Genomic DNA, 27662 nt, shown 5'->3' on the forward strand with positions numbered 1-27662 from the left:
CTAATATCATCATAATACACAATTAGAAGTCTATGGCAGCTCATATTTTCGTACACCACACTGAAGCGTCAGACATGTTTACAAACAAAACACAACCCCGGAAGTGAGAGAAAGCGACCGCACGGTAGGTCGTGACGTCACGGTACGGGACTTGTGGTGGAGATGCAGTGATGACTATGTAGTGGGATGAACCTTCAAACGGATACGAGGCTTAATCTACCAGTTCAGTTATTGTTCATTCTGTTTTGTGCCTTTTTAGAAGAAGGAAATATACGAGACTCCCAAAAGGTTGGTGTACCAATTGTACTGCTTTTACTCGGTGTGTTTTGGGATTGTGGCCTTCGGTCAACACCACCAGCAACAACAACAACAACAACAACAACAACAACAACAACAACAGTACCACTTAGCTTCACTAGCCCAGCTAACTGTGCGGTGGTTGCTATAGAGCCTGCTGCAGACTGTAAACTAGAAAATAGCAGTCGTTTAGACGACAGCAAAACAAAAAGGTAGTTTGGCAAACTTCTGAAATGCTATACGGAAAGGTATAGAAGGTAATTTTAGTGTACACTACATAAGCTACACAACAGCAAACAGACACACAGCTGCATAACAGACTGAGTCCAATATGTTTAACTGTGTGTCAGCATAATGACTAGTGTTTATCGACTGGTTTTGTTTCTGCTGCTCTTTGGATTTTTAAATACGTTTGTTGCTTGATGTAGTAAGTCGTAGTTTTTTACAATTCCTAATTTTTTCATAAAACATCAAGTAGACGTTTTTAGACTCTTAGAAATTATAATATGATGTTATTTTGTGTTGTTTGGCTGCTCAGTGACTGCACACTTGAACTGTTAGGATTTGTTATACAGTTGGTCAGATAAGTGCATCAGAAAATCTCTGCGACAAACACTACATTGCTATCTAAACAAATTTTAAATAAGATTTACAGAGTTTTTTTTAACTGTTTGGTTGATAATATAGTTATTGAGTTGCTTATAACATATAAACCGCCTCGTTCAGTATTTTCACTTTACCTATAGTAACATTTTCTCAAATCTTAACCGTTTTTATTATATCAACGTATTCCATACATCTTATTATTGTAATGTACACTGATTTGCTCAATAATTAGTTTTTGCTTCTGTAAATTGCTGTAGCAAAAATGGATTATGACTGTGAACTTTATTAATGACTATATTATAGAAGGCTACTGCTGGAACAAATAATCAACATGAACTCCTACTGTACTGTATATTTGACTCAGCATTCATTTTCATATATACATCCTATTAAAACATGCAGAAACCCTGACCATCAAACCTATATGAACTTGCTGATCATCCTAATGGAAATGAATATGATGTCTCCTAATAGAAGAAATGGAAGTTGGGGGTCTAGAGAGAGCTGTTGATGCAGCTGTACACAAAAGGGCTGGAAATAACTGTACTAAGGAACTTGATTCGATTAAAAAACAGTAAACAAGTAAAAGGTACTAGATGGAAACACATTCTAATAAATATTTTGAAGTCATGGTGAGGTAATTGTCTGATAATACCATGTATACCCCTGATTCTGGCAACATAACAACCCTACACATCAGTACCCAACGTGATTTCTTTTCTGTTCTGTTGGGGGAAAAGTTACATACATACACTAGCTGTGGTTAGATGTGTGCTTGTGGTAGACATCTTTTATTAGATGTCAGACATTCACAGAGTTTACAGAATGGAGAGTTTTTATTGGACAGTGAATACTTGTTTTCTTCCTAGCATATGATTTAGTGGAGCTCCACAGGGCCAAAGAAATGTTCCATTGGAATAATTCCCTCTTTTTATAACAGTTGTTTTCCCTTGTTAAGATATTAAAAGTGATTCTCAAATATCATTTTTAAATGTCTTTACTGTGACATAAAAAGAAATGATATTTGGTGAAGACTCAAGAATAATAAAGTAACATTTATACAACATAAATTATCGTTTTTGTTTTTTTAAAGAACGACTGAGTACCTTAGATTAAATTATTTTATCTTTGCAACATGATAATAAAGTGCAAATGTTAAACTTGGAATGTTGTTGGAAACCTTTGGTAGCACATGCATGCTGATTGTAAATGAGCTGAACAATAATTGACGTGAACAGTAGCAAAATTTGATGTCTGTATAAATGTTTTATACTGTGTGATGTTTTCACTCCCATCACAAGCTAGTCCTTCTCGCCCTGGATTGTCTGGAGAGTAAAAAGAGAAATTATAGAAACTGTACAGATTAATATTTGTGTCTGTTTATTTATGCAGTTTGTATACATTCTCCTTTTATCCCCATATTTCAGTGTCATAATGCTATGTGTGACCTTCCATCACTGAAGAGTCCAGCAGTTTGCCAGTTTTGTTAAATCAGATACAGAAATTATAAATAACTAGTGCTTGGTGTGTTTTTCCTCTTTAATTATTAAATCAGATATAAGTTTTGTTAAAAATAACAATTTTATCATCCTACACAATATACGCTGCCGTATTATCGAGTGATGTTTATTTAGATAATTTTATATCACTCAAATCTGCCAAAGTCATTTACACCTCTTAAGGGCCAAATATGAATCTGGAATAGGGTTGCAAAATTCCAGGAATTTTCAAGGCTGTAAGACTTTCCAATTAATGGGAATTAAAGGGAATATATGGGAAATAACGGGAATATATGGAAATATATTTAAAAATTTAAAAAAAATGCAGAGTTGCCTATAACAAGGAACTTAAATGTAGTTAAAAAAATCTTGCAGCATAATTTTGTTTAAAACAACAAGATTTAATGCAATTTAAGTTGAATTTGTACCCTGCATTCCTCGGTCACTTGCACACAGCACACTGCTTACTGGCTGGCCATTGAGGCCAAACCCCCTGCATGTACTTGCATTCTTTCATAACATGCCAGTAACACTTTATTTTAGGGTCATTTAACTTGTTGCTTTAATATTGGCTATTTATTAGTATTTATTAAGCACATATTAATGCCTTGTTCTGCATTACCTTATTCTACATTCTTAATTGTACCCAATACCTAAACTTAATAACTACCTTAGTAACTCTTAATAAGCAGTAAATTAGGAGTGTTACCACATTCACAGATAATTTGATGACCCTCCCCCACACACTCACTCCCCCATGAAATAAAAAAAAAAAATCCTCCATATATCACTTAAGGGGGGAGGTTCACCTCCATTTTCCAGGCCTTGACTACCACAGAAGCAGAGACCTAATAAGCTTGAGAAAAAATGCTTCATTTTACATTTTGATTGGGACTTTTTTTGAAGGGCAAGGGTGGGGGATGTTTTCATTTACAGCAATCATAGGGAAATATGTTTATTACAATTATTAAGTTTATTATGCTTTTGTGTTACTCAATGAAAGAATCAATTAAAGTTCTACTTACAATTAAATCAGTCAAGACGTCATTTTTAAAATTTGTATTACCTTGCATGCATGTCTGCTTATGACCAAACAAAATGTTTATTTATGTTTGTATATGATATAGTTTATATAAATTTCCCTATATTTCCAAATAATTCCCATAAATTCCTGTAAATTCCCATAAATTCCCATAAATTTCCATAAATTCCCATAAAGTTTCCAATTTGGATGATTCCCAAAATTCCCCAGATTAAGTTCCCGTGGAAAGTTTCCCGGAAATTTACCGGAAACTTTCCGCCCCTTTGCAACCCTAATCTGGAATGATTTGGACAGTTGATTTGAACTCTTGATCTCTTTCTTTCACAATATATGTAGAATTAAATGATGCATATGTTCAAAAACATGGAGCAGCGTTATTTTTTTAGCAGGGACAACATTGCACAAGCCTATAGATATCTGTATATCTATAAAATATGCTGTTTCTGTTTTGATTCTGCGTTCTCTGTATTAAAACTGTATTTTCAGGCCTAGATCTCCTATCCTGTGTCATAGCTGCAAGAAAATTGGAGGAGTGACAGATTTCAGTCAAAAGCCAACAACAGTGACCCATACTCCTTCATCTGGGATCATGGTAAAGCAAAAACAAGATCCTTCACTTATGTCTTCCTCTTTTCTGTCACTATGTGGAATGCCAACTGCGGAAATAACTTGGGAAAAATGGTGTTCATCAGCGGAGAGTAGAGAATCAGAGTCTTTTAGAATCATGTGTGGGAAACACAAGGACTGTGATCTCAGAACAAATAATAATACTGAAACAGCCTGTAATCCACTACTGCTCCTCATTTCACATGATCCACCATTCACAACAGATCTTAGAATGCCTGAGCTCACATTATATTTAACTAAATGCAACATTTTACATGTGACATTGATGATTGATGACATAAAGACCTTTAATGACAGTTCCCCTAAATAAAATTATTAATGGAACATCTTTACAATAAGGGAAAACGTACTCGGTTACGAACGTAACCTCGGTTCCCTGAGATACGGAACGAGTACTGCGTATGGGGAAAAGCTCCTTTTTTCCTCAATACTGAAGCCTTTTTCAATAACGCAGTGCAACTGCACTGCCATTGGTTTAATCTGTAAACTTTTTTAAATCAATGATGGCACTGCGTAGCTGCGCGAGCCTGTGGCGATGCAGCGCGCCAAAGGCCGCTAAAAAGGGGCGGGGCGTATAGCTATATAAGCAGGCAAATTGCCAGAGGAAATCAGGTCATACGACTGAAGCGACGACACTGAAGCCGCAGCCTCGTGGCACGGCATATAGCGCAGTACTCGTTCCGTATCTCAGGGAACCGAGGTTACGTTCGTAACCGAGTACGTTCCCTTTCGATACTCCACTCATACTGCGTATGGGGAACGAATTCAACCGCGCCGTGCCACGGTAGGGAACGATAAGACTTATCTTGAACACCCTGGGGCCCAGAGGATAAGTGAGAGGGCCGGAGCCGTCGAACCCTTGACGCAACACTGCTAAGAGGGAGCAAGCTCCCCGGAGGTGGTATGATGACGGATGACGGAGCCTGAAGAGGATGTCGTATCAAACCGAAAGAACCCGAGCGTGCAAGGTCGGGATGTCCAGGTTATAGAATCTGACAAAAGTGGACGGCGAGGACCAACTGGCCGCCTTACAGATGTCCTTGATAGAGACACCACCAGACCAGGCCCATTAAGAGGCCATCCCTCTAGTGGAGTGGGCTCTTACTCCTATGGGGCACTCAAGACCCATAGAAGAGTAACATAGAGCGATAGCGTCGACTATCCAACGCGAGAGGCGTTGCTTTGAGACCGAAGACCCCTTGGTGCGGCCACCAAAGCAGACAAAAAGCTGGTCAGATTGCCTGAACGGCTGTGACCGCTCAGTGTATACACTCAAAGCCCTCACTGGGCAGAGTAAATTCAGCTCTTGCTCACCTGACAACAGAGGCAGAGCCGAGAGAGAAACTACCTGCGCTCTAAATGGCGTTGAGAGCACTTTAGGTACGTAGCCGTGCCTGGGTTTTAAAATGACCTTTGAGTCATTGGGCCCAAACTCAAGGCATGCAGGGCTCACCGAGAGTGCCTGCAAATCGCCAACACACTTGACCGATGCTAGAGCAAGTAGCAGAGTGGTTTTGAGCGTTAGGGGCCGAAAGCCAGCTGACCGCAGCGGTTCAAAGGGAGGTCCTTTGAGCGCTTCAAGGACCGTGTGAAGGTCCCAAGTGGGAGTGGTGAGAGGACGTGGGGGCTTCAACCGCCTAGCACCTCTCAGGAAACGCACAATGAGGCCGTTTCGACCCACTGATTGGCCAGCAATAGGAGCATGAAATGCTGCGATGGCTGCTACGTACACCTTGAGCGTGGAAGGGGTGAGACCTTTGTCCAGACGCTCTTGGAGAAATGACAGTATCAGAGATACGTCACACTCAACAGGGTCTTCGTTCCGTGCGGAGCACCAGTCAACGAAGACTGACCATTTCTGGGCGTAGAGGCGTCTCGTAGACGGGGCCCTCGCCTGAGCAATGGTATGCAGCACGTGCTTGGGGAGGCTCAGAGGCTCCCATCGAGGGACCATACGTGCAGAGCCCAGAGTTCTGGCTGCGGGTGCCAGATTGTCCTGTTCGCCTGAGAGAGGAGGTCCCGCCTCAGGGGGATCGGCCATGGGGCTTTCATGGAAAGCCTGAATAGCTCCGAGGACCAAACTTGGCTCCTCCAGAGTGGGGCCACCAGGAGGACTCTGTGCCTGTCTTCCCTGACTCATCTGATGACCTGAGGGACCAGAGCGATCGGGGGAAAAGCATAAAGAAGGAGGCTGGGCCAGTTGTGGGCCAGCGCATCTGTGTCCTTTGAAAAATAAGTTCGGCAATGAGAGTTGCTTTCTGAGGCGAAGAGGTCGACCTCTGCCTTCCCGAAAATCTCCCAGATTTTGAGAACCGTCTGGGGATGGAGCATCCACTCGTCCGAGGGGACGTTGCTCCGCGAAAGCATGTCTGCTCCCAGATTCGACTTGCCAGGTATGTGTGTCGCCTTGAGCGATTGCAACCTGGGTAATGCCCATTCCAAGAGGTGCTTTGCCAGCATGTAGCGGCCGTGCGGCCAAGCGTGAGGTGGGACCCGGAGTTTCAGCCAGTATTGAAGGGGCCGCATTCGTAGGAGGCCAAGCTGTAAAACTGGGGAGGCGGAAGCCATCAGCCCTAGCATCCTCTGAAAGAACTTCAGAGGGAAACAGGCTTTGTTCCTGACAGAGGCCGCGAGCTGCTGAAGTACCAGAGCGCGCTCTGGTGATATGACCGCCCTCATGCAGACTGAGTCGAAAACCACTCCCAGGAACATAATACGTTGGCTGGGGAGCAGTGAGCTCTTGGCAAAAATTGAGCAAAATTGAGTCCTAGGCACTCTAAGTGGCTCAGGAGCACGGATCTGTGGTGGTCTAGCTCGGTTCGCAACTGGGCTAGAATGAGCCAGTCGTCGAGATAGTTCAGAATGCGGATTCCCATCTGTCTCAGAGGGGAAAGTGCCTCGTTCATGCACTTCGTGAAAGTGCGTGGAGCTAGAGACAGCCCAAAGGGAAGGACTGCATATTGGTAAGCCACACCCTCGAACGCGAATCTCAAGAATCGTCTGTGATGTGGGGCTATCTGGATGTGAAAGTAAGCGTCTTTCAGATCCAGCGAGAAGATCCAGTCCTCGGGGCAAATCTGCGTGAGGATCTGCTTCAGTGTCAACATCCTGAACTTCCGTTTCATGAGGGAGAGGTTCAGGAGTCTGAGGTCTAAGATGGGTCTGAGACCGGCATCTTTCTTGGGGACAAGGAAATAACGGCTGTAGAACCCCGACCCGCTTTCTGAGGGAGGAACCATCTCTATGGCTCCCTTCCTCAACAGCGTCAGCACTTCGGTGCGGAGGACCTGGGCGTCGTCCGGCTCTACCAAAGTGGGAATCACCCCGCGAAAATCCGGGCGAACTGCAGTGAGTAGTCGTATTTTATTATCCCCAACACCCACTTGGAAACTCCGGGGATGGCCTGCCAGGCCTCGGCCCGCGTGACAAGGGGCTGGATAGTGTCCAGATGGAGATCTTCGACAGCTCTGGAGAGGATGCGGAGAAGCTCGGCATCCATCCCAGCTTTGGCGTCGGGGGGCGTGAGGGGCGGGGTCACTTTCATTAAAGAAAGCAATCCGCGAGCGCAGAGAGGCGAGACTCATGCTCTCACAGAAGCAGCATGAGGACTCAGTGAGTGCAGTTTCAGCGTGGGATTTACCCAGGCAGGAAACGCACTCCTCATGGCCGTCATTGTCGTGCAGAGGGACTCTGCATGTGCCACAGTTGTGACGCGGCATGGCCGCCGCCGTTAAAACGGCGTTTTTGGAAAGGCTCTTTTAGAGCGGTGAAAACCGCTGGAAAGCTCTTTTTGTGATCGCCGGATGGCGGCAGGAGATCGCTGAGAAGCGGCTGCAAGCAGGAAGCCGGCAGCCCGAGAATGGCGCAAGAAGCGGCTGTCTAAAGAGCGCCGGCACTGCAAGCGGTCGGTGGTCTCAGCTGGTCCGCTGCGGTACCTATTCAACGGCGAAAATCCAGCGAAGGCGTTCAGAGGAAATTCAGCGAAGTGAAGTCGTCGCTGAAGGAGTAAGATCTGATTTCCTCTGCCGAATTTGCCTGCTTATATAGCTATACGCCCCGCCCGTTTTTAGCGGGCTTTGGCGCGCTGCATCGCCACAGGCTCGCGCAGCTACGCAGCGCCGTCATTGGTTTAAAAAAGTTTACAGATTAAACCAATGGCAGTGCAGTTGCACTGCGTTATTGAAAAAGGCTTCAGTATTGAGGAAAAAAGGAGCTTTTCTCAATACGCAGTATGACTGGAGTATCGAAAGGGAAATACACTTTATCTTGATCTACTTGATCTATCACCTGTTATTGTTCGACGTTTATGATCATTTTGAATTGCATTATAATGTTAGATGGAATGAAATTGCTCATACTCTAGCAGATTTCTTTTATTCCCTACAACCTAGTGATATGTATTTTTAATTTAACTCAGTAATAACAGTATTGTTAATGAGTGTATTTTTTTGTGTAATAGTTTGTGTAATTTTTGAAAACCACCTCATTTGTTTGTGTAATGTAGAAAATGTGTATTGCCAGATATTAAGTTATCATCTTTGCACAAAGTGCATGGCATTTCTCTTTTTTCCTAAGCACTGTTTTCTCTGGTAGGAGGAGGAGGGACAGCAGAGTCTGGAGTCTGTCCAGGCCTTTCAGATTTTTCCAAGAAAGCCCCCTATCCTTGAGGAGGAAGAACTACAGGTGGGAGTCTCATTTTTAAGTGAACTATGCTGTACAGTAAAATGAACAATTAAGATTTTGTTCTACTTAATGTTATTGGTTGTAAATATTTGGACATTCACACGTGTCTCCCCCTGCTTTTAAAGGACCAAAAGTAATTGAACTGCCTAATATAATAATTTCATTAAAAATTTAGTTCTTGTTTGCAGATCTTTTACAGTCAATGACTGCTAGAACCCATATATATCAGCAGGTGCTGTTTTTTTCTGTGGTGACGCTCTGCCAGGCTTCTATTACTGCAATTTCATTTCATGCTTGGGGCATTTTCCCTTCAGTCATATTCAGCATTTGAAATGCTGCTCAGTTAGAATCAGGTCAGTTAACTGACTTTGCATTGCCATTGCAGAGCATTCCACTTCTTTGCCTAAAAATATCTTTGGTGGCATTTGAATGATGCTTTGCGGCAATGTACGTCTGCACAGTGAAGCTCTGTTTAGTGAGTTTGGCTAAGTCTGAACACATAATATAGTTCTGTTATCGTTTTTTTGTATAAGTTGATCTTTCTCAATAGGATTTTTTCCCACTGTATAGATTTTTTTTTTAAAGATTGTTAGATTTTTTGTTAGATTGCCACTTTTTGTTTTAGTAGGTTATAAATATGAAGTAAATATGAAGTCCTTTATTTCACATTTGCACAGTTGTAACCCAGAAATTACACACTGAGATACTTGTGTTAGCTCCACAAACAAATACTGTTCATAACAATATATATTCAAATACCAAAAGTAAGTATACCAAGGGTACAAACTTTATACATTCAGTATAGACACGAGAGATACAGAAAATGTGGGTTAGAGTTACAGGATTTATTTAATCTAACCACAGACATAAGTTCTTGGAGTTTGCTAGACCCTTCTGTAAGTTTGACTGGTGCCGTCCCTGTGGTCAGATGGTTGTACAGAAAAGAACATGTGAGTTATGATGCAAGCTGTTTTTCTTTTAAAGGAACCTTGCTATGATACATGCCATCAAAGACTCCATGACTTACCATGACATTTTTACTAAAAGATGTGGCTACCTCTGGAGCTACAGCTGGGTCATGGCTGATAAAAAAGTACATTGTTATTCACAATAGAGATCCTTTATCCCTGGAATTGTGACTTCTGGTTTTCTATTTTTCTTAAATTTACTTCAGTTATGTGGTAGATTTCTCTGATATGTTCAGTGTGAGATTTTTCCTTACCACATGTTCTTTGCCAAGACCCTACCACATGTTCTTTGCCTCTTTATTATACCAATAATTTTGGAGATGACTATATTTAATATTATGCTGTAATAGTTTACTTTTGTTGCAGGTGCCTTTCCCAGAGCTGCATGGAGAGTTTACAAAGTATGTGGGGAGGGCAGAGGATGCAGTTATCGCCATGTCCAGCTACCGCCTACATGTCAAGTTCAAAGAGTCTATAGTCAATGTAAGTGTGTGGTTTGACAGCCAGAGCTCCTTATCTTTTCTTTCACAGGGACAGATGATACTCGGCAGTCAGGGGGAGGAATAAAGCAAATTTGACTGTGCTCTATATTTGTGAGTCATTCAGAGACACTTTGGACACTTCTGTAAGTCAACAGAAATGACTTGTGCATGCCATCTTTGGTTAAAGAGATACTGTTATGTAGCTAGAATACAACTAACCTTTAATCCATGAACCTACAACCTGAAGGACAATTCATACTTAATTTCATAATTAAATCTATCAATCTTTTTAATTCCTACATTAATATTGCAGGAATAGTTGATAACACAAAAGAGTATTCTCTTTTAATTCAACTAATCATTGTATTGTATAAATAAATTGTGTCTTTAAAGGTTTTTACTGGCCAAATATTGTATGACCTCATGGCTTGGTTTTTCCTCTGTTATGCATTGTCAGATGTGAGGCTTTTTATAAAGAGGTGTGCCTTTCCAAATCATGTCCAATCAATTTAATTTACCACTGGTGGAACTCAATGTGTAGAAACAACTCAGCAACAAAGAGTCTGAATACATATGTGGCTTGTAGAATTTTTCCTTTTTCATATATTTGCAAACATTTCTAGAATTTAGTTTTCACTTTGTCATTACAGAGTCCTGAGTGTAGATTAATGAGGGGAAAAAATTAATTTAAACGATTGTAGTATCAGGCTACAATATAACAAAATTTTGGAGGTGGTCTGAATACTATTCATTTGTCTTTTGATCTGATACAGTGCTCAGGATCTGGTCTTCATACTTGTAATAATACCAAAAACTGATACCACACAATGTGGTGTACGTACAACATTCATTGTGCATACATTGATACAGGAAGACACAGCAGCAGCAGAGCACAAATGTTCAGTGTTTGGATTTAATTGAAGATTAATGAGACATACCAAAGCATAGAAGGCTGCAAACTGCCAAAAGTAACCTGATTAATGATGGCATTCCTAGTTGTTGTTGATTATGTTACAAATGATGCAGGAAAAAAACGAATTACATAAATGATAATACTAATTAATAAATAAATTACAGCATACTTCTATCTTAGAGAAATAATTGACTTTTAAAGCAATTGGTTTTTTATTTTTGTGTTGTGTTTAATTAATTTTTTCAGTTGCTTTACATTCTAATGTGAAAGAAAGCCAGTATAGAAAGTGACTTCTTTAAAGCTGAATATATGATTAAAATGTAATTTTGCCATTTTTTTCATGGAGACTTTGAGTATGTAAACCCTTATTTCATTTTAACACACTTGTTCTATTCTTTGTCTTCTACTGATTTTATTTTAATAAACCGTTGCTTTTACTGTTGTTTAACTTAAAGGCACTGAATTGACACGATAACCTGTAACATGGCTTTATACAATATTATATAAAGAATGTGATGCATGAAATACCATTTGACCAGAATTAAACCTGGAATACAGCATTTAGAGGTTCAGCTATTTTCTACAGTTGCATTGTGTTTTGTCATCAACTCTACAAAGTTTGGTGACCAGACTATGCACAACTAATAATAGGCTTTATGGTTTGTCATTTTAAAAATGTTGAATGAAATCCTTTTGATAGAAAGCTTTAGCTATCCTAGACAGTTTTTTTTTCTTCAAATCATAATTTCTTTTTAATCCAATTACCCCTTATAATCTTATAATCTCTCTTTCACAGGTTCCTCTGCAGCTATTAGAAATTGTGGAATGTCGGGACATGTTCCAGCTTCATATCACATGCAAGGATTGCAAGGTCATAAGGTCAGGGAGTACATTAGCTGTTTGCAATATTGGAGGTGAAATTAAACAATGAATTTGCTCTCCAAGTGCAGACTTTCAGCTTTAATTTGAGGCTATGAACATCCAAGTGGGTTAAATAATTTAGTGTTCTATATGTCTATATGTTTTCACTCCTTTTAAGGCACCAAAAATAATTGGACAAACTAAAATAATCATAAATAATATTGTCATTTTTAAAGACTTTTTAAGTAATTTTTAAGGCGAATGACTGTCTGAAGTCTGTAACACATAGACATCATCACATGCACAGTTTCTTACATAGTGGTGCTCTGCCAGGCCTCAACTGCAATCTATCTTGAGTTTGAGGTTCTTGGGCTATTTGACTTCATCAAGAGAAATGCCACTCTGTTGGAATCAGGTCCGGTGAATTGGCCATTGCAGTTCTGCAGAACATTCCACTTCTCTGTCTTAAAAAATGTCTTAGGGTCAAGTACACTTTGGGTCAATGTCCATCTGCAGTGTGAAGTCATGCTCAATGGGTACTGAATCATTTGCTTTAGCCACACAACAGATGTGCAAACAAGAATATCTTACAATAACCTATAGGTCTAATTACATAACGTATAATTGTAGGACACCTAGCAGTCCTTGGTATCCACAAACCTTTTGAGGTCTGGCTTGTAATTCATTTGTGGATACTTGAAGTAATTCTTTCACGTGTCAGTTGGAGTAATGCTTTGATTTCCCTTGCTCAGAAAAACTGGAAAGCACATCACCTTTTGTAAGCCAACCCACAGTACAGTGAAGAAAGATTAGATGAAAGATCTTCATCAAGTTCAGATTAGATTTTTGAATGGTGTGAGATTGAGAGCATGTGTGTGTTTAAAATGAACAATTTTGAGGTTTCATAATGTGGTCCAAGTGCAGCCAAATGTTCTTCATGGGTAATACAGAGAAATAACAAAAGAAACTCTCAGTTTTACACTGATACCAACATGGCTGTCACACCGGCAATGTCTATTGCACGTATGTCTATCTGCTCTTTCTTTTATCCTCTCTGCTAATCAGTTTTCTTCTATGCTTCCAACTTGGAATATTTCCAAAATTCTCCAAATGAAGTTCCCATGGAAAGTTTCTGGAAATTTACCGGAAATTTTCTGTCCCTTAGCAACCCTAATAATTACAGATTATCTTTGTCAACAACATTCATCAGTGTTACTTTAAGATCAATGCAAACTCTCCATCACTGTACATCTTTTTAGATGAGCAATGAGCAATGTTCCATGCCAGCTGATATGATGCTAATGTGACTGTCCCTTAATGGCTGTTAAATTGATTGAAAAAGCTGAGGTTGGTTCTCTGACTGACATTTCATTGTGTTTACATTGTACTTGCGAAGTTCACTGCCTTTTGGGAAATTCCCGACCCACATGGAATGAGGTGAACTGGTGATCAATATTTGAAGATTTAAAATGCGACAGTAAAGTCTGGCATATTGAGCAGACTGGTTTCTATTTCCTTTTAACAAAGGATATAAATTACATAATTAGATTAAAAAAATTAATTTCTGTACTCATCATAATTACACTTAGCTGCAATCCCATGACTCTGCCATGATTATTCACACTTATTAACTTCATTATTCAACCAGCCTAAGCTTACTGTGGATGGTATAACTTAGAAGTCATGAAAATGGCATTTTTTTAACTGCTTTAGGACAATTGCTGTGATGGCATTAGGAGTGCAATTGCCACAGTTCAGCATTCAAGTCCCCATCAGTGAATAGTTGATAATTTACAATAAATTTTCATTTATTTCATTTATCCTTTATGTAACCATATTTCCTGGTTAAACAAATTGCACTTTTTGACCATACGGTATAGTACACAGTTATGTATAAAAGGGAACCCAGATGAGGTTTATTTCAAAATTAGTTTTTTGGAATGTGAAAAAGGCAGCATTATGAATATGGTAGGCATCTAAATAAAAAATAATTTCAACAAATAACACCTGACTATACACACTAATTATTTGAGTAGATCAGTTTTTTTGTATATAGCTTTTTTCATTCAATGTGTGAATTGAGCATTATGTTTGACTACAGGTGTAAGTTCTCCACATTTGAACAGTGTCAGAAGTGGTTAAAGAGGCTTTCCTTAGTGACACAGCCTCCCTCTCACCTGGAGGAGCTTTTCTCTTTTGCTTTCCACGCCTGGTGTATGGACTCTTACAGCAGTGAGAAGGAGCAGCCTTGCAGGCCGGGTACTGTCCCCAGCTCCCAGTTTTCATCACCTTGCTTTACTGTAGTATATTTGTAATTTACAAAATTCATATACATGAAACAAAGATGAATTATTAAGATTACACTGTATGTTCTTATTATCACAAAACAAATAATAATTGCCTGATTTACTTGATCCAATGTGTCACTTGTATCTGCTGATATGTTGCAGCTAGTATCAGTGAAAAACAGAAAAATATTAGATTGAGTTTAGAAAAAAAAAAGAATCCCATGGTACCTTTCATATTTTTAAGATGCTGTTCCCTAGCATTTACATATTTTGTTTTGAATTGCATCTTTGCCCTTTCCTTCTGCTATATACTTTTGTCACTGGTTAAATTGCTTTTCTCTTCACTAGGAGATCATGTTATCTTTCAGTTTCACAGTGAAGTCAAACGAATGGGCTTTGACACTCAGAATGTGTGGAGGATATCAGAGATCAATGATAATTACAAGTGAGTTGTTCATTCTCAGAAATTTGATGTGATTCCTCACATCTGATACTCTGCCCATCCCATTTCACACAACCTTAGTAAGGTTTTAACGATCACCATGTGTATTGCTTTCTATTATGTTATTAATATTGGATTTCTTCTTATGGCACAGAAACATTGTTGTATTTAAGTATGGATGAAGCATTGTACTTCAGGGCAGAGTTACTGCAGATGTCATTCAGCACAATTTTAATTTCTGGTAACAGTGTTTTCTGTCTGATGCTACCAGACTGTGTTCCAGTTACCCGCAGCTAGTTGTTGTACCAGCCTGGATCACTGATAAAGAGCTGGAGAATGTGGCAGCCTTTCGCTCCTGGAAAAGGTTTCCAGCTGTGGTCTACAGGTTGGTCTACACTTCAGCATTGTCTCCCACTTAATGTCACCCTCATTGAACATGTGAATATGTACATGTGTACATAAAGTCATACAAATCCAATGGGTATTTCTCACTGAAGTTTCCATACATCTCTAAAATGTCCTCAGCTACACTGTTGTGAGGTCTCAAATATTTTGGTGTGATATTTGCACAACCTGCAGGCACCAGAGTACAGGAACAGTGATAGCCCGCTGCAGCCAGCCAGAGGTGAGCTGGTGGGGCTGGAGGAATGCAGATGATGAGCACCTGATACAATCTATTGCCAGAGCATGTTTCATGGACAGCAGCTCAACCAAAACATTCAGAAATCGCTCATACTTCTATGACTACCAAAATGAGCCTGGTCTCTCAGATGTTGAATTTAGTAAGTTTCACAGCATTTCTATTTCAGTGCAAGCAAATACCTTGCTGCCTGAAATTATTTTCCCATACTCCATTTTTGTGCTTTAGACTCCTCCATGACAAACGGTTCAGAGGTGGATTCCTTGGCCATCCAACCTCATAAGCTCCTGATTTTGGATGCCAGGTCTTATGCTGCTGCAGTGGCCAACAGAGCCAAAGGAGGAGGCTGTGAGTGTCCAGGTAAAAATAAAGCCTCTGTTCAGGATTTTACCTAATATAGCATATGCAATATGCAGAAACCCAGCAATGCTTAATGCTGCATGTATGTGTTGATGCTGCACGAGTGGGCATGATAAATTCATGTTTTTTTCCTCCTGGCAAGTGGAAGCAGAAGTATATTTTCCCAGTCCTGTTCTTTGGCTCCTCGAAACCTAATTGCTTACTGCTTTATGTTCTTGTCATCCTTTAGAATACTACCCTAACTGTGAAGTGCTCTTCATGGGCATGGCTAACATCCATACCATTCGCAAGAGTTTCCAGTCTCTGCGATTCCTTTGTGCTCAGATGCCTGACCCAGCCAAGTAAGTCTTTCTGTTTCCAAACTTGGGATGATCTCGTAGAATTTTTAGATTGTGCAGCTATGATATTTGCTGTTTGTGATGGAAGCTTAAGATAAGATATCCAAACCATAATCTTAATCATTTGTATGTAACATTATTAAACAGTTGTAATTTTTGTATGTTCATTTGCTTGTTCAGTAGTTTGTTTACTATTAAAGAATAGCTGCCATTGTAATTTTTTTGTATTTGATATAATAACACTTAAAAGGTTTTTTTTAACCATCAGTACTGCCACTTCTTTCAGTTTGTTTAATTATTGTTTTTATTATAGTCACATCATGTTTCATTTTCCCTACAAACACATTTTTCCTCTGTTTCCCATTGCTTCATCAGGTTTCCCTTCTTCACTTCTATAATTCTATTCTTCACATTCAAACCCACAGGCACAGGAAATATAGCCCTGAACAGGCTTGAAATGATAGTATAGTGAATGGTAATAAAGTGCATCTTTTTAGTTTTATTATTGTATTTAATTTTACATTGCATATAGTATTCTGTTGCCTTATATCATGCCTTACATCCCCTTATTTAGATAACCAGTTATTAGAGTAATTGTATATGGGTGATGAATTGTAAAATAAAAATCCCAAACCTTTGTACTCATAAATTGTAGGGTAAACTCTAGTAGGCAATTGGATGAAGCAATTTCTCTCTGTAGAAGTGCCCATAATGTACATTGTATGGACACCTGACTATCATAGCCATCAAGCATTGTGTTAGTTCAGGCAAGCCATGTAGTAAGCCACATCAGCTGCTAATCAGCTGTCTATGAGGCGCGCCAATCCGGCATGACTCCCTTAATTTCCCCTCCTTTAAATCCTCGCAATCCTGTGCAATTCCACACCCTCCTCCGTCCCCGACTCCTCCGCCAGAACCCGTCGCCAGTGCTGATTAAATTCTTCACGTTTTCCTTCTCTCCCCACCCCCTTTTTTTTCATTCATATATTTAAATTAAAAAAAAAAAACTAAAAAAAAAAAAAAACAAAAACAAAAAAAAAAACTTTAACAAGCTATGCGCACCTCGCGCAATTCTGGTTCTGATTCTGAGCTGTAACGGGGGTCTATTCATTCCCCAGCGCTGCCTCCCTACCCCGTCCATGCAGGCGCGCGGACAGGGGCGTGGGAAAATTCTCCCAGAACATAACCATCCCGCCAACACTAACTGTATGCCCGCAATAACCTTCATTTACAAAGTGGACTTGACTGAAATATGTTCTTTTCAACATCCCATTCCAGATTTAGTTCCCTGTTAGTGTTATAACTTCCACTCCTGTAGGAACGCATTCCACTAGCTTTTACAGTGGGTTTGTGGGGACTTAGCCTTTACTGCAGTAGAGAGGTCAGGAATTGATGTCAGATGAGGCACATAACTGGCAAAAGAATTTGTCCCAAAGGTGTTATGTGGGCTTAAGGTCAGGCCTCTGTACAAACTATGAATTTGTGGACATCACTTTGTGCACAGGGAAACGGGCTTAGGCCAGGCCCTGTACTTTCAGTGAAGGGAAATGCTACATACAACAACATTCTATACATTTCTGTACTTCCACTTTTGTGGCAAAATGGGAGGAAAGCCCACATATGGGTGTAACAGCTAGGTGTCCACATACTTTTGGCCATATTATGTATAGGTTTTTAGTGTGGTTCTTTGTGTCTTTAGCTGGCTGTCTGCTCTGGAGAGCACTAAGTGGCTGCAGCACTTGTCTCTTCTTCTGAAGGCCGCTCTGTTAGTGGTGAACGCTGTGGATCGTGACCACAGACCCGTGTTGGTGCATTGCTCAGACGGCTGGGATCGTACACCACAGATAGTGGCACTGTCCAAACTCCTGTTGGATCCTTACTATCGCACAATAGAGGTGAGCTTAGTCATTCCTAGAAGAAGAAAGGGACACATTGTTGTAGATGTGCATTTTTTAAGTTATCTTGAAGGGGGTCTTGTAAATCTTAAATCATAGGTAAAATATTGTTTTAAATCCTGACTTTCCAGGATTTTACTTAAAAGATAAAAATAAAATTTTAGTACGTTCATTTTAGCAGTATCCTTTGTGGCTGACTCCTTTCAAATAGGATATGCAATGGTCATATGCCTTTTGCCTAAATATTTATTCAGATAACCAAAGAGTTAACAAATTGTTAATCTTATTTTGGGGCAACACTTTGTCTTATTGTATATTCAATTAATGGACATTAGTTCAGCAAGTTCTGTTTGCCTTTAGAAAATCACTCAGTGAAATTGGTATGAAATCTTTGTGTTCATGATATTTTCTCACTTCTTATTTTTGGTGTCACCAGACTTGTTACAGACTGAATGTTATCATATTACTTATGGTTGACGTGCAAATCAGACACCTAATTCTATATAGTAGTCTAAAATCTCACCATGTAATTTTTTTATGCTGCCACACATAGTTTAAATAGACAGATCATAAGGGGATTGAGTGTGTTCTTGAAATGGCTCTATTTGCAAACGGCATACAGTATGTTGCAACAAATATTGTTAGATTGTTTTCTTTGTATGGTGAAAGACTAATATACTTGATGCAAACATGTTTGTTAACATCAAAAAATGCTACAAAATGAGTTGTATGTAGTATCATTGCTTTAAAAACATCTGACTTCTGAATACATAGGGTTTTCAAGTCTTGGTAGAGATGGAATGGCTTGACTTTGGTCATAAGTTTGCTGACCGCTGCGGACATGGAGAGAATGCAGAGGATCTGAATGAGCGATGTCCAGTGTTCCTGCAATGGCTGGACTGTGTGCACCAGCTCCAGAGACAGTTCCCCTGCTCATTTGAGTTCAATGAGGCCTTTTTGGTAATTTTCATGCTGTCAGTAATTACAAATTTAGTTAGACTGAATGAAAAAAATAAATTCATTTGTTGCCAGGCAGCAGTCACTCTGTTCCATTTAAATGAATTATAGGTCTGCCTCTCAGTTCACACACTTCACAGACAGAAGTCTCTTTAAATTGAATTGAATGTTAAATTGAATGCGATATGCTAAAATGTTTTGTGTGGGTGTGTTTTAGGTGAAGCTGGTGCAGCACACATACTCGTGTTTGTTTGGCACGTTCCTGTGTAACAGTAAGAAGGAAAGAGAAGACCAACACATCCAAGAGAGAACTTGTTCTGTGTGGTCTCTGCTACACCCAGCTAACTGCTCCTTCAAAAACATGCTCTATTCATCACAGTCAGAGATGGTGTGTCCTTACAGCCCTTTCTTAGCACTCATTTTGTCCCTAAAGTATCCTTATGTATCAGTCATGATCATTTGTAATTCATTTAATCAATGTTTTTAAATTCACTTCATTCTCTCGACCTTTCATTTGGTTTGTGATCTTGTAAGAATGTTCTTAATTAATCCTATTTCCTGCCATCTTTTTTTTACTGTCTGATTTCATAAGGTTTTGTATCCTGTGTACCATGTGCGTAACCTGATGCTGTGGAGTGCAGTTTACCTGCCTAGCTCATCTCCCACAACACCCTACAATGAATCATGTGTTTCCTACCATCTGTCTGGTGCCAACCCTGAAGACCAGCCTCTAGTCAGGTGAGCCCAGAAGCCACCAAGTCAAGTCAAATCAAGAAGCTTTTATTGTCATTTCAACCATATATAGCTGTTGCAGTACACAGTGAAATGAGATGTTTCTCCAGACCATGGTGCTACATAAAACAAAGACAGAGCTAAGGACTTAGTAAGTAATCCTAGCCACATAAAGTACATCTGTGACAAGACAAAAAGACAGTGCAGGACAAAAGACAATACACAAAAGACAATAAACAAAAACAGCGCTGACAAGTGTAAATATATCCAGAATAACTGGAATGAACACAGTATTATAGCAGCAGTTACATGAGGTATTGTAGTGTATTGTGCAAAACAGCATTCAACTGAAATGTGAGACAACATGTGCAAAGAGCAAAAACAGTGTGCACAACAGCATGTAAACAATTTGATAAATGTATATTGGAAGAGTGTGTATTTGGTGTAGGTCTGTGCAGTTCATACAGTTGATGTGCATGTGTGTGTTGTGCTCAGTAAAGTTATTAAGGAGTCTGATGGCTTGTGGAAAGAAACTGTTACACAGTCATGCGGGCCCGAAAGCTTCGGTACATTTTTCCAGAGGGCAGGAGGATGAAGAGTGTGTGTGAGGGGTGTGTGGAGTCATCCACAATGCTGTTGGCTTGATGGATGCAGCATGTTGTGTAAATGTCCACTATAGAGGGAAGAGAGACTCCAATGATCTTTTCAGCTGTCCTCACTATCTGCTGCAGGGACTTGTGATCCGATATGGTGCATTTTCCAAACCAGACAGTAGCTGAGCCATTTATGAAATCATGCAAGTTTCCTGAACAGTTTGATTTGCCTTATTACAACACACCTTCAGAGGTATTAAGAAGTCCATGCATGGGTCAGGGCTGTTGTGGCTGCTCAAGGGGGTGCTACAATATATTAAGCAGGTGTTTTTAATATCATGGCTTGATCCTGTGTATGTATATTATATTTATAGGCTTCAATTTCTTAATTTTTTCTTAGCAAAATAGAAAGATGGAAATTACTCTACTGCTATATTGTTGGACATCATTGCTTTGTTTAATGCAATGATGTCACAATGTGTAATCACTAGGTGCAAGCCATTTGAACAAAATTTTTTTGTGTTCCATGAACAGGCATCCCAAAACCCGATCTTTTGATAACTTGCCCAGTGCATGTGAAGCTGGAAATTCTCTGCTGTTTAACAGACGTTCCAGCGACACCAGTCTGAATGAGAAGTGGCAAGAGCATTGCAGATCACTGGAACGCAACATAAAGACAGGACCTGATGGCACCATGCTGCAGGACACAGAGGAATGGCCGAATGGCCAGTTGGTGGCTGGACTTAATATAGCTACATTGGATAGGGGGACAGAGAAGTCTTCTCAAGATGTCAACTGTATAAGGTTGCCATTAGGGGAGGGAGTGGAGGCTGAGCTTTCAGTGGACATGGCAATGGGACAGATAGAAAATGTTTTGCAAGAGGCTGCTGCAGACAGCCTCAGAGATGCTAAAGCAGAGCATGTTAACAATCATGTTATTTCCAGTGATACTGAGAATCAATACATCACTGATACTGATTTGACTGTGGTTGAGAAAAATGGTGTTTCCAGTGGCTTTGAGGTGCCTAAAGGTGATTATGCTGAAGATGACAATGTTGAAAGTCCAAATGAGACAAAATTCAGTGATGTTCAGTGTCAACCTTCTGAGGTGATTGAGAAATCATGTGATTCCGTGGTTCAGTCACTTCATGCCTTAGATAAAGCCACTGAGAACAAGGAATCAGTCCAGATCCTGGAAGATGTTTTAAACGAATGCACAGCAAATGAGGCCCGAAATCTTCATAGCAGTTTTAGTCTTACTTGCGCTCTACCCACTGACATCAACAATTTCAGAAATGGCTATGGAGAAGAGTTTAATAACGAGCAACAAGTTCTCTGTCCGGTTCCAGAAACTACCAGGCCTGTTACAGAGGTGGCTGAGAAATTTCTTTCTGTCTTGGAAAGCTCTACAGAAACCCTCACTGAAGATTTGGGCATCCAATCAGACTCTCTTGTACCCATTTCTGCACAGCCTAAAACCGAACCCACATGCCCAGAGTCAGATATTGAGCCAGAAAGTACTTCCAGAATGCTAAATGGAACCAGCAAGCACCCATCCCTCGGTGGCCTACCTCTTTCTTTCACTTCTGCTAAACGCCTCCACTCCATGTGTAATGGTGATACCTCTGAACCCATCAGCAGCTCCTCTGCTCAAGGCTGCATGCATTCAGGCCCCAGCCATCTTGATGATGATGGCCTCACCCTGCACACAGATGTCATGCAGCAGCGCCTGTGCCAGATAGAGGCTGGTCACCAGCTTGAAGTTGAGACACTCAAAAGGCAGGTGCAAGAGCTGTGGAGCCAGCTGCAGAGCCGGCATCCCACCACAACCCAGCGCTGCCTCAGTGGTGACCTAGGAGATGAAATGGTGAGCTTTTTTTTTTAAATCAAATTAAGGGGATTATCCTGAAGGTTTATTCTGGTTCAAGCTGGATTCAGGTATCACATATATTGTAGTGCCATTGTGCTATTTATTTTGCAAAGACCAAGTTGTTCTTTGCTCATTTCTTTACCATTTTCACTTCTCTTTTCTTTGTTAGACCTCATTTGCAGATTCTGACATTAACCTGGACCCAAACTGTCTGTCACACTGCAGCACAGAACTCTTCTCAGAGATCAACTGGGAGCAAGTGGACCGACAAGACACTGAGGCAGTAGACTTTATGATGAATTTTTGTGCTGTATTTCAATATTTCTGTAGAAGCTTAAAAAGGTTAGAATTGTTGTGCTTAGCTAAACAATCATTTCAGTAAAATGCCAGATTTTTGGAGAAAACAGATATTTTTGGAGGAAATTAATATTCCTTGTTTCTGTAAATGTGTTTGAAAAACTGTTTAATTTAGACTACATTTAGTCTTTTTTTTGTATGTACCTTCTGACTAGTAATTATGGTCAGTTACAAATTGTGGTGTGAAATGAGAACTCATTGAGAACATATGGGTACAGCAATCAACGAAAATTACAGTTTGTGATAAAATTATTTTGTAGAATTATTTGATAATAAATAGAAGTGTGTGATTTCACTTGCTATCTTAAATTATCTACTTATTCTTGCATTACCTATAACAATGAAATAAAAAAAAAACATGCAAAAAATACATGATAATAATTTTGCAGATGACCCGGTGGTATCCTGATCATCTGGCTGCACAGTGTTATGGCTGTGAGAGAGGATTTTGGCTGGTCACTAGGAAGCACCATTGCAGGTATACATAAGCTTAAGATTTCCACTGTCCTGGGTGTGTAAGATGTTCTCAGGTTAATCTTTATGTGCAGTTTTTATTTTAGCAGAGTCAACTGATTTAACCTCATTTTATCCATAAGATGTCAAATTGCCTTAGTTATGGTTTATCGGCAGGCAAATATATTCAGGAAGAAGCTAAAATGAAACCTGAGTTTATCAGTTAGTCATTCATTCTGCACTCAGTGTGTACTTCAGTGTAATCACAGCTGAATAAAACACCCCACCTCTTAAATAAAAACAAAACATGTAAACTATGTTGTAAAGTTACTGCAATATGTAAAAAATAGCTGCAGTGACTACATGTAATGTTTATTGGCTACAAAGCAAAATTCCACTGAACAAGTTACTGGAAGTTTCTGCAAATTTTGATTACGAGAGAATTTATGGTTTTTGATCCCCAAAAAGATTGCAACAACTAAAATGCCTTTTAGCAATTCCTCATTTTCCCTCTTTTCCTATAACAGAAACAAGGAGTGTATGGAGGTGGCCTGGTGAGAAAAAAAAGATACCCACTCTCTCTCCCTCTCATTACCTCTTTACTGTCCTTTTAATCTCATGACATTTAAGAGTGAAAATGCCCTTTCTGTCACTCTGAAAGCTGAAGCTGAGCATTGGAATTCTTGCACATAAATTTCAGCAGGGAATTGCTTTAGAGATTAGGATGTCTGCAGTTCTCTTCTTTTCACTTACATTTCACTTACATTTCAAAAAGTAGATTAAGTAATGGAACTTTTTGAACATTTTTGGGTTTGTGTTGTATAGAATTCCCCAAAAAAGATATTAACAGACATCTGATGAATCAAATGATATAGCTGGAATTACAACTTGATTAGAAAATCAGTATAAAATGAAAAAGTTTCTAATATCACACGAGTCATTTAGCCCATAAATTTACTGTTGTTTAATTACTTGTAGTCCCAAACAAGACAATGGAGAGGTCTGAAAGTACATGTTGTGTGTACTGTGTGGAGACTGCATGTATATTTGTTTTGATATTTGGAGTAGGTGGATATTTGTGATTGGTTTTTAATGAGTGAACTTACACTCACAGAGATTTGAGAGCTGTTTTTGCACCGTCTCCTCCTTGATAAAGATTAAATAACCTAAAATATGTTTATGGTAAATTTGCATGTGGTGAACTACGTTCCCCTCTGAAATTACTGAAACAGCAAGGCCGATTCTTTGTTTTACACTGAAAAAAAAAACATTTGGATTTGACAGGAAAAGATGAATATGAGACGATACATCAGCTTTCAACTGAGAAATGAGATTTATACGGAAGCGTATTGCATTCACTTGAGTAAAAAAAATCTCTGTTTTTCTGAATTAACGACTTAATTATCTCAGAATTATGAGAATTTTTCAGGAAAAAAGATTTTTTTTGCTCTGTTTTTCTGAATCAACGACTTAATTATCTCAGAATTATGAGAATTTTTCAGGAAAAAAATTTTTTTGCTCTGTTTTTCTGAGTTAACGACTTAATTATCTCAAAATTATGAGAATTTTTCAGGAAAAATATTTTTTGCTCTGTTTTTCTGAATTAACGACTCAATTATCTCAAAATTATGAGATAATTTTTCAGGAAAAAAAAATTTTTGCTCTGTTTTTCTGAATTACATCAATTACAACGCTGATGCTGGGTAATATCTCTTCACATTACCGCTTTACTAAAAAACCAACAAACAACTTAACTACTTCTTAATTGAGACAAATGGATATATATATATATATCTTTCAAAAACCATCATTCTGTATGATTTATATGCTGCTTCCCTCATGGAGCCCGGGAAGTCAACATTTATTGGTATTACTATATTTAATTTGTGGAGACACTTTAATCCCTAATGAACGATTTTTAAATGTTTTTGTTAAATGACGATTTGTTAAATGTCAAAGCTTTTTGAGCTTTGTTATTTCAGTTATTTATTCCAAATAGGGAGCAAAAGAAATAGCACACCTATAATTAAATATATTCCAATATATCATGTTTTAATCTTATATTAATGTGTTACAAAGAAACATACACAAGCAAAAATAAAGCTTGTTCCCATAAAGCTCATTCCAGCAAGATCATACTGGTTAACCAGCTACACCAGCCCCGTTTTGCTTGATAACACCATGACTATGCTGGCCACCCAGCTATACCAGCACTATACCAGCATGAACCAGTAAAAACCAGCCTGGACCAGCATGGAATTCATGCTGGTTTATGCTGGATTTTTCCTGGAAACAACCTGGAACATCACACATTTCATTAATCAAATCCACCTTCCAAATGATAACAAATTTTGGTGATTGACTGACGGTAGTTTGTTGTTGCTCTATTAGATTTACTGTTTAAATGTTTAAGTCAATAGTCCTGAATGTCTACTGTTGGTTTGAGCCCTGGATTTTGCCTGTGAAGTGTTCATTTTTTGTTAAAAAGAATAAACCTTCCCAAAGACTAGAGATTCCCGCCTCCACCTTGTGTGTGTGGAGTTTGCATGTTCTCCCCGTGCCTCGGGGGTTTCCTCCGGGTACTCCGGTTTCCTCCCCCGGTCCAAAGACATGCATGGTAGGTTGATTTGGCATCTCTGGAAAATTGTCCCTAGTGTGTGATTGCGTGAGTGAATGAGTGTGTGTGTGTGTGCCCTGCGATGGGTTGGCACTCCGTCCAGGGTGTATCCTGCCTTGATGCCCGATGAAGCCTGAGATAGGCACAGGCTCCCCGTGACCCGAGGTAGTTCGGATAAGCGGTAGAAGATGAATGAATGAATGAATGAATGAATGAATGTCTGCTCCTATACATTTGCTCACCTAATTGGGTGGTCTGCCACAAAACAGACCTAGATTTAATATTAGGAAACATAAGCTGAAACTTATATTATATTATATTATTTTATATTATATTATATTATGTGGTTCTAAAGGTTTTTTATTTGGTTTCAAAAGTTAATCAGCTAGTCATAACATAGTTGGACTAAGTATCAGGGCTCATTTTACATTTGAATGATTTAATATTAACATTAATCAAGGAATGTGAAATTTGTTTTTCAAAAACAGAAAATTCCTAGGTTTATATTCTTGCACAATGATAACTATGTGAAATAGACTCTCAAAGTTACATAATAAATTTAATCATGAAACACCAGCCCCTTATTTTCAGCTTTTTTATTCAGCACTTTATTGATTTTGTATGACAATCAGGCTTCACACTGTGTAACTTTTCATTCATGTTTAAAAAAAAAAGAAATCATGCAATTGATGTGAACACACTTATCTGCTATATATAAGACTGCCTTTTCAATACTGTCAGAGGGGACTGTACACTTGACTCTACTGAATGTTCTTTTTACAAAATGTCTTGCATATAATTGAAACATAATTTAACCCAATTGTTTTACAGCATATACAGCAGGTGTAATTAAATGTAATTGAGAATAATTAATTTACTCATGTCGTTCTCTGTCTGTTTGCTAATTCTTTGTCTTTTTCATCCTCTCAAATTCTCTCTTTGTTGCCCTCTACAGGAACTGTGGTAATGTGTTTTGTGCCAGCTGCTGTGATCAGAACATTCCTGTGCCAAGTCAGCATTTGTTTGAACCAAGCCGTGTGTGTAAGACATGCTACAACAGCCTGCGGTCCTCTCCTCCTCCTCTGGATCTAGAGTTTGACAAATCCATCACGGCCAGCTCCAACTAAGCACTTCCCAGCACATTGCCTGGACATGTACAGCAGCTACAGTTTCTGAACACTTGTTTTTTGGTATAGCAGGAAGAAACTGTAATTTCCTTACCTTTTTTTGTGCATCTTCTTCATCGGAAGAGGAAATAGGTCTGTTTATGGAGTGAAAAGTGTCTTTAAGCAAGGTCTCTACGGATTTTTCTAAGAATATTTAAAGCACTTTGGGTGGCACATTCATGTGCCTGACTGCTGGCTTGGATAGCTGACACACACACAGAGGTTTAGTGAACAGCTAGACATCTCTGAAGTCAGGGACTCTTGACTCTGGTTCTGCTGAAATGGTGGTTTGTTTTGTGTTCCCTTTCCCTTGGGTATAGAAAGTAAATCCCCTCAGGCTTCACAGAGGGATGTCTTGGGGTGGTCAGTTAAACTGAAAAAATGAAGGTGTTTTATTTGTGTATTCATCTTACAAACACATGGTTTTCAGTGCTGAGAGAGTTTGCTGCTTTTTGAGTGAAACAAGGTTTGGTTCTATTATACCTAGCTTTGCTCTACCTGTTCATTTATTGCTGCTCTTTATAAGTTAAATGTTCTCAACTACCAGACACCTCTATAGATGCTTTTTGGTAGCTTTGCTCTACCTGTTCATTTATTGCTGCTCTTTATAAATTAAATGTTCTCAACTACCAGACACCTCTATAGATGCTTTTTGGTGAGGTCTTTGACCAAATATTTTTAGCCTTCCTGGTGTTTATATACAGTTCTGTTCCTTAATTAGAATTTTAACATATTTTGACGTTACACATCAATCCACTCCTGTTTGGTAGGTGATTGTCACCATGCAGACTGGAAAACTTAACCCTGATTATCTGTTTCAGTCCAGATGTCCTTTTACAGCAGTTACTCATTTTCTGCCAAGTAATACCAGCTGAAGAGACGTGTAACATGTGTGTACTTCTGTTATGGACATGTTTTAACATTTAAATACTTATTTAAATAAAGTGGTAATACCGTTTACCTAATTCTGGCAGCA

At 39.3% G+C, this 27662-nt stretch overlaps 1 protein-coding gene across 2 annotated transcripts; it reads left to right on the top strand.

The window, feature by feature from the left end:
• The first annotated feature begins 124 nt into the window (after positions 1-124).
• mtmr3 (myotubularin related protein 3) lies at positions 125-27662 on the top strand. Of its 2 annotated transcripts, XM_060881247.1 has the most exons (17): positions 125-288; positions 10089-10205; positions 11914-11996; positions 14080-14237; positions 14615-14711; positions 14980-15093; positions 15288-15490; positions 15577-15708; positions 15938-16049; positions 17746-17941; positions 18716-18901; positions 19116-19286; positions 19491-19636; positions 20758-22090; positions 22263-22373; positions 22840-22928; positions 26476-27662. In XM_060881247.1, the coding sequence occupies exons 1-17, from the start codon at positions 187-189 to the stop codon at positions 26645-26647; spliced, it is 3522 nt and encodes a 1173-aa protein (XP_060737230.1). In that variant the 5' UTR covers positions 125-186; the 3' UTR covers positions 26648-27662. The 2 variants fall into 2 exon arrangements, with proteins under 2 accessions (XP_060737230.1, XP_060737231.1); XM_060881248.1 differs by lacking the exon at positions 26476-27662 and having other exon boundaries at positions 22263-22435; positions 22840-22913.

Source organism: Tachysurus vachellii, chromosome 11 (genome assembly GCF_030014155.1).
Source record: "Tachysurus vachellii isolate PV-2020 chromosome 11, HZAU_Pvac_v1, whole genome shotgun sequence".
Classification (NCBI taxonomy): Eukaryota; Metazoa; Chordata; class Actinopteri; order Siluriformes; family Bagridae; genus Tachysurus; species Tachysurus vachellii.

What these genes read in the sequence shown, in the direction of transcription:
- mtmr3 (XM_060881247.1), top strand. Translation starts at nt 187, where the DNA reads ATGAACCTTCAAACGGATACGAGGCTTAATCTACCAGTTCAGTTATTG. An exon ending in CAGATGCCTGACCCAGCCAA is followed by an intron (nt 16,050 to 17,745) that starts GTAAGTCTTTCT and finishes TTGTGTCTTTAG; the next exon opens with CTGGCTGTCTGCTCTGGAGA. An exon ending in CTTACTATCGCACAATAGAG is followed by an intron (nt 17,942 to 18,715) that starts GTGAGCTTAGTC and finishes CTGAATACATAG; the next exon opens with GGTTTTCAAGTCTTGGTAGA.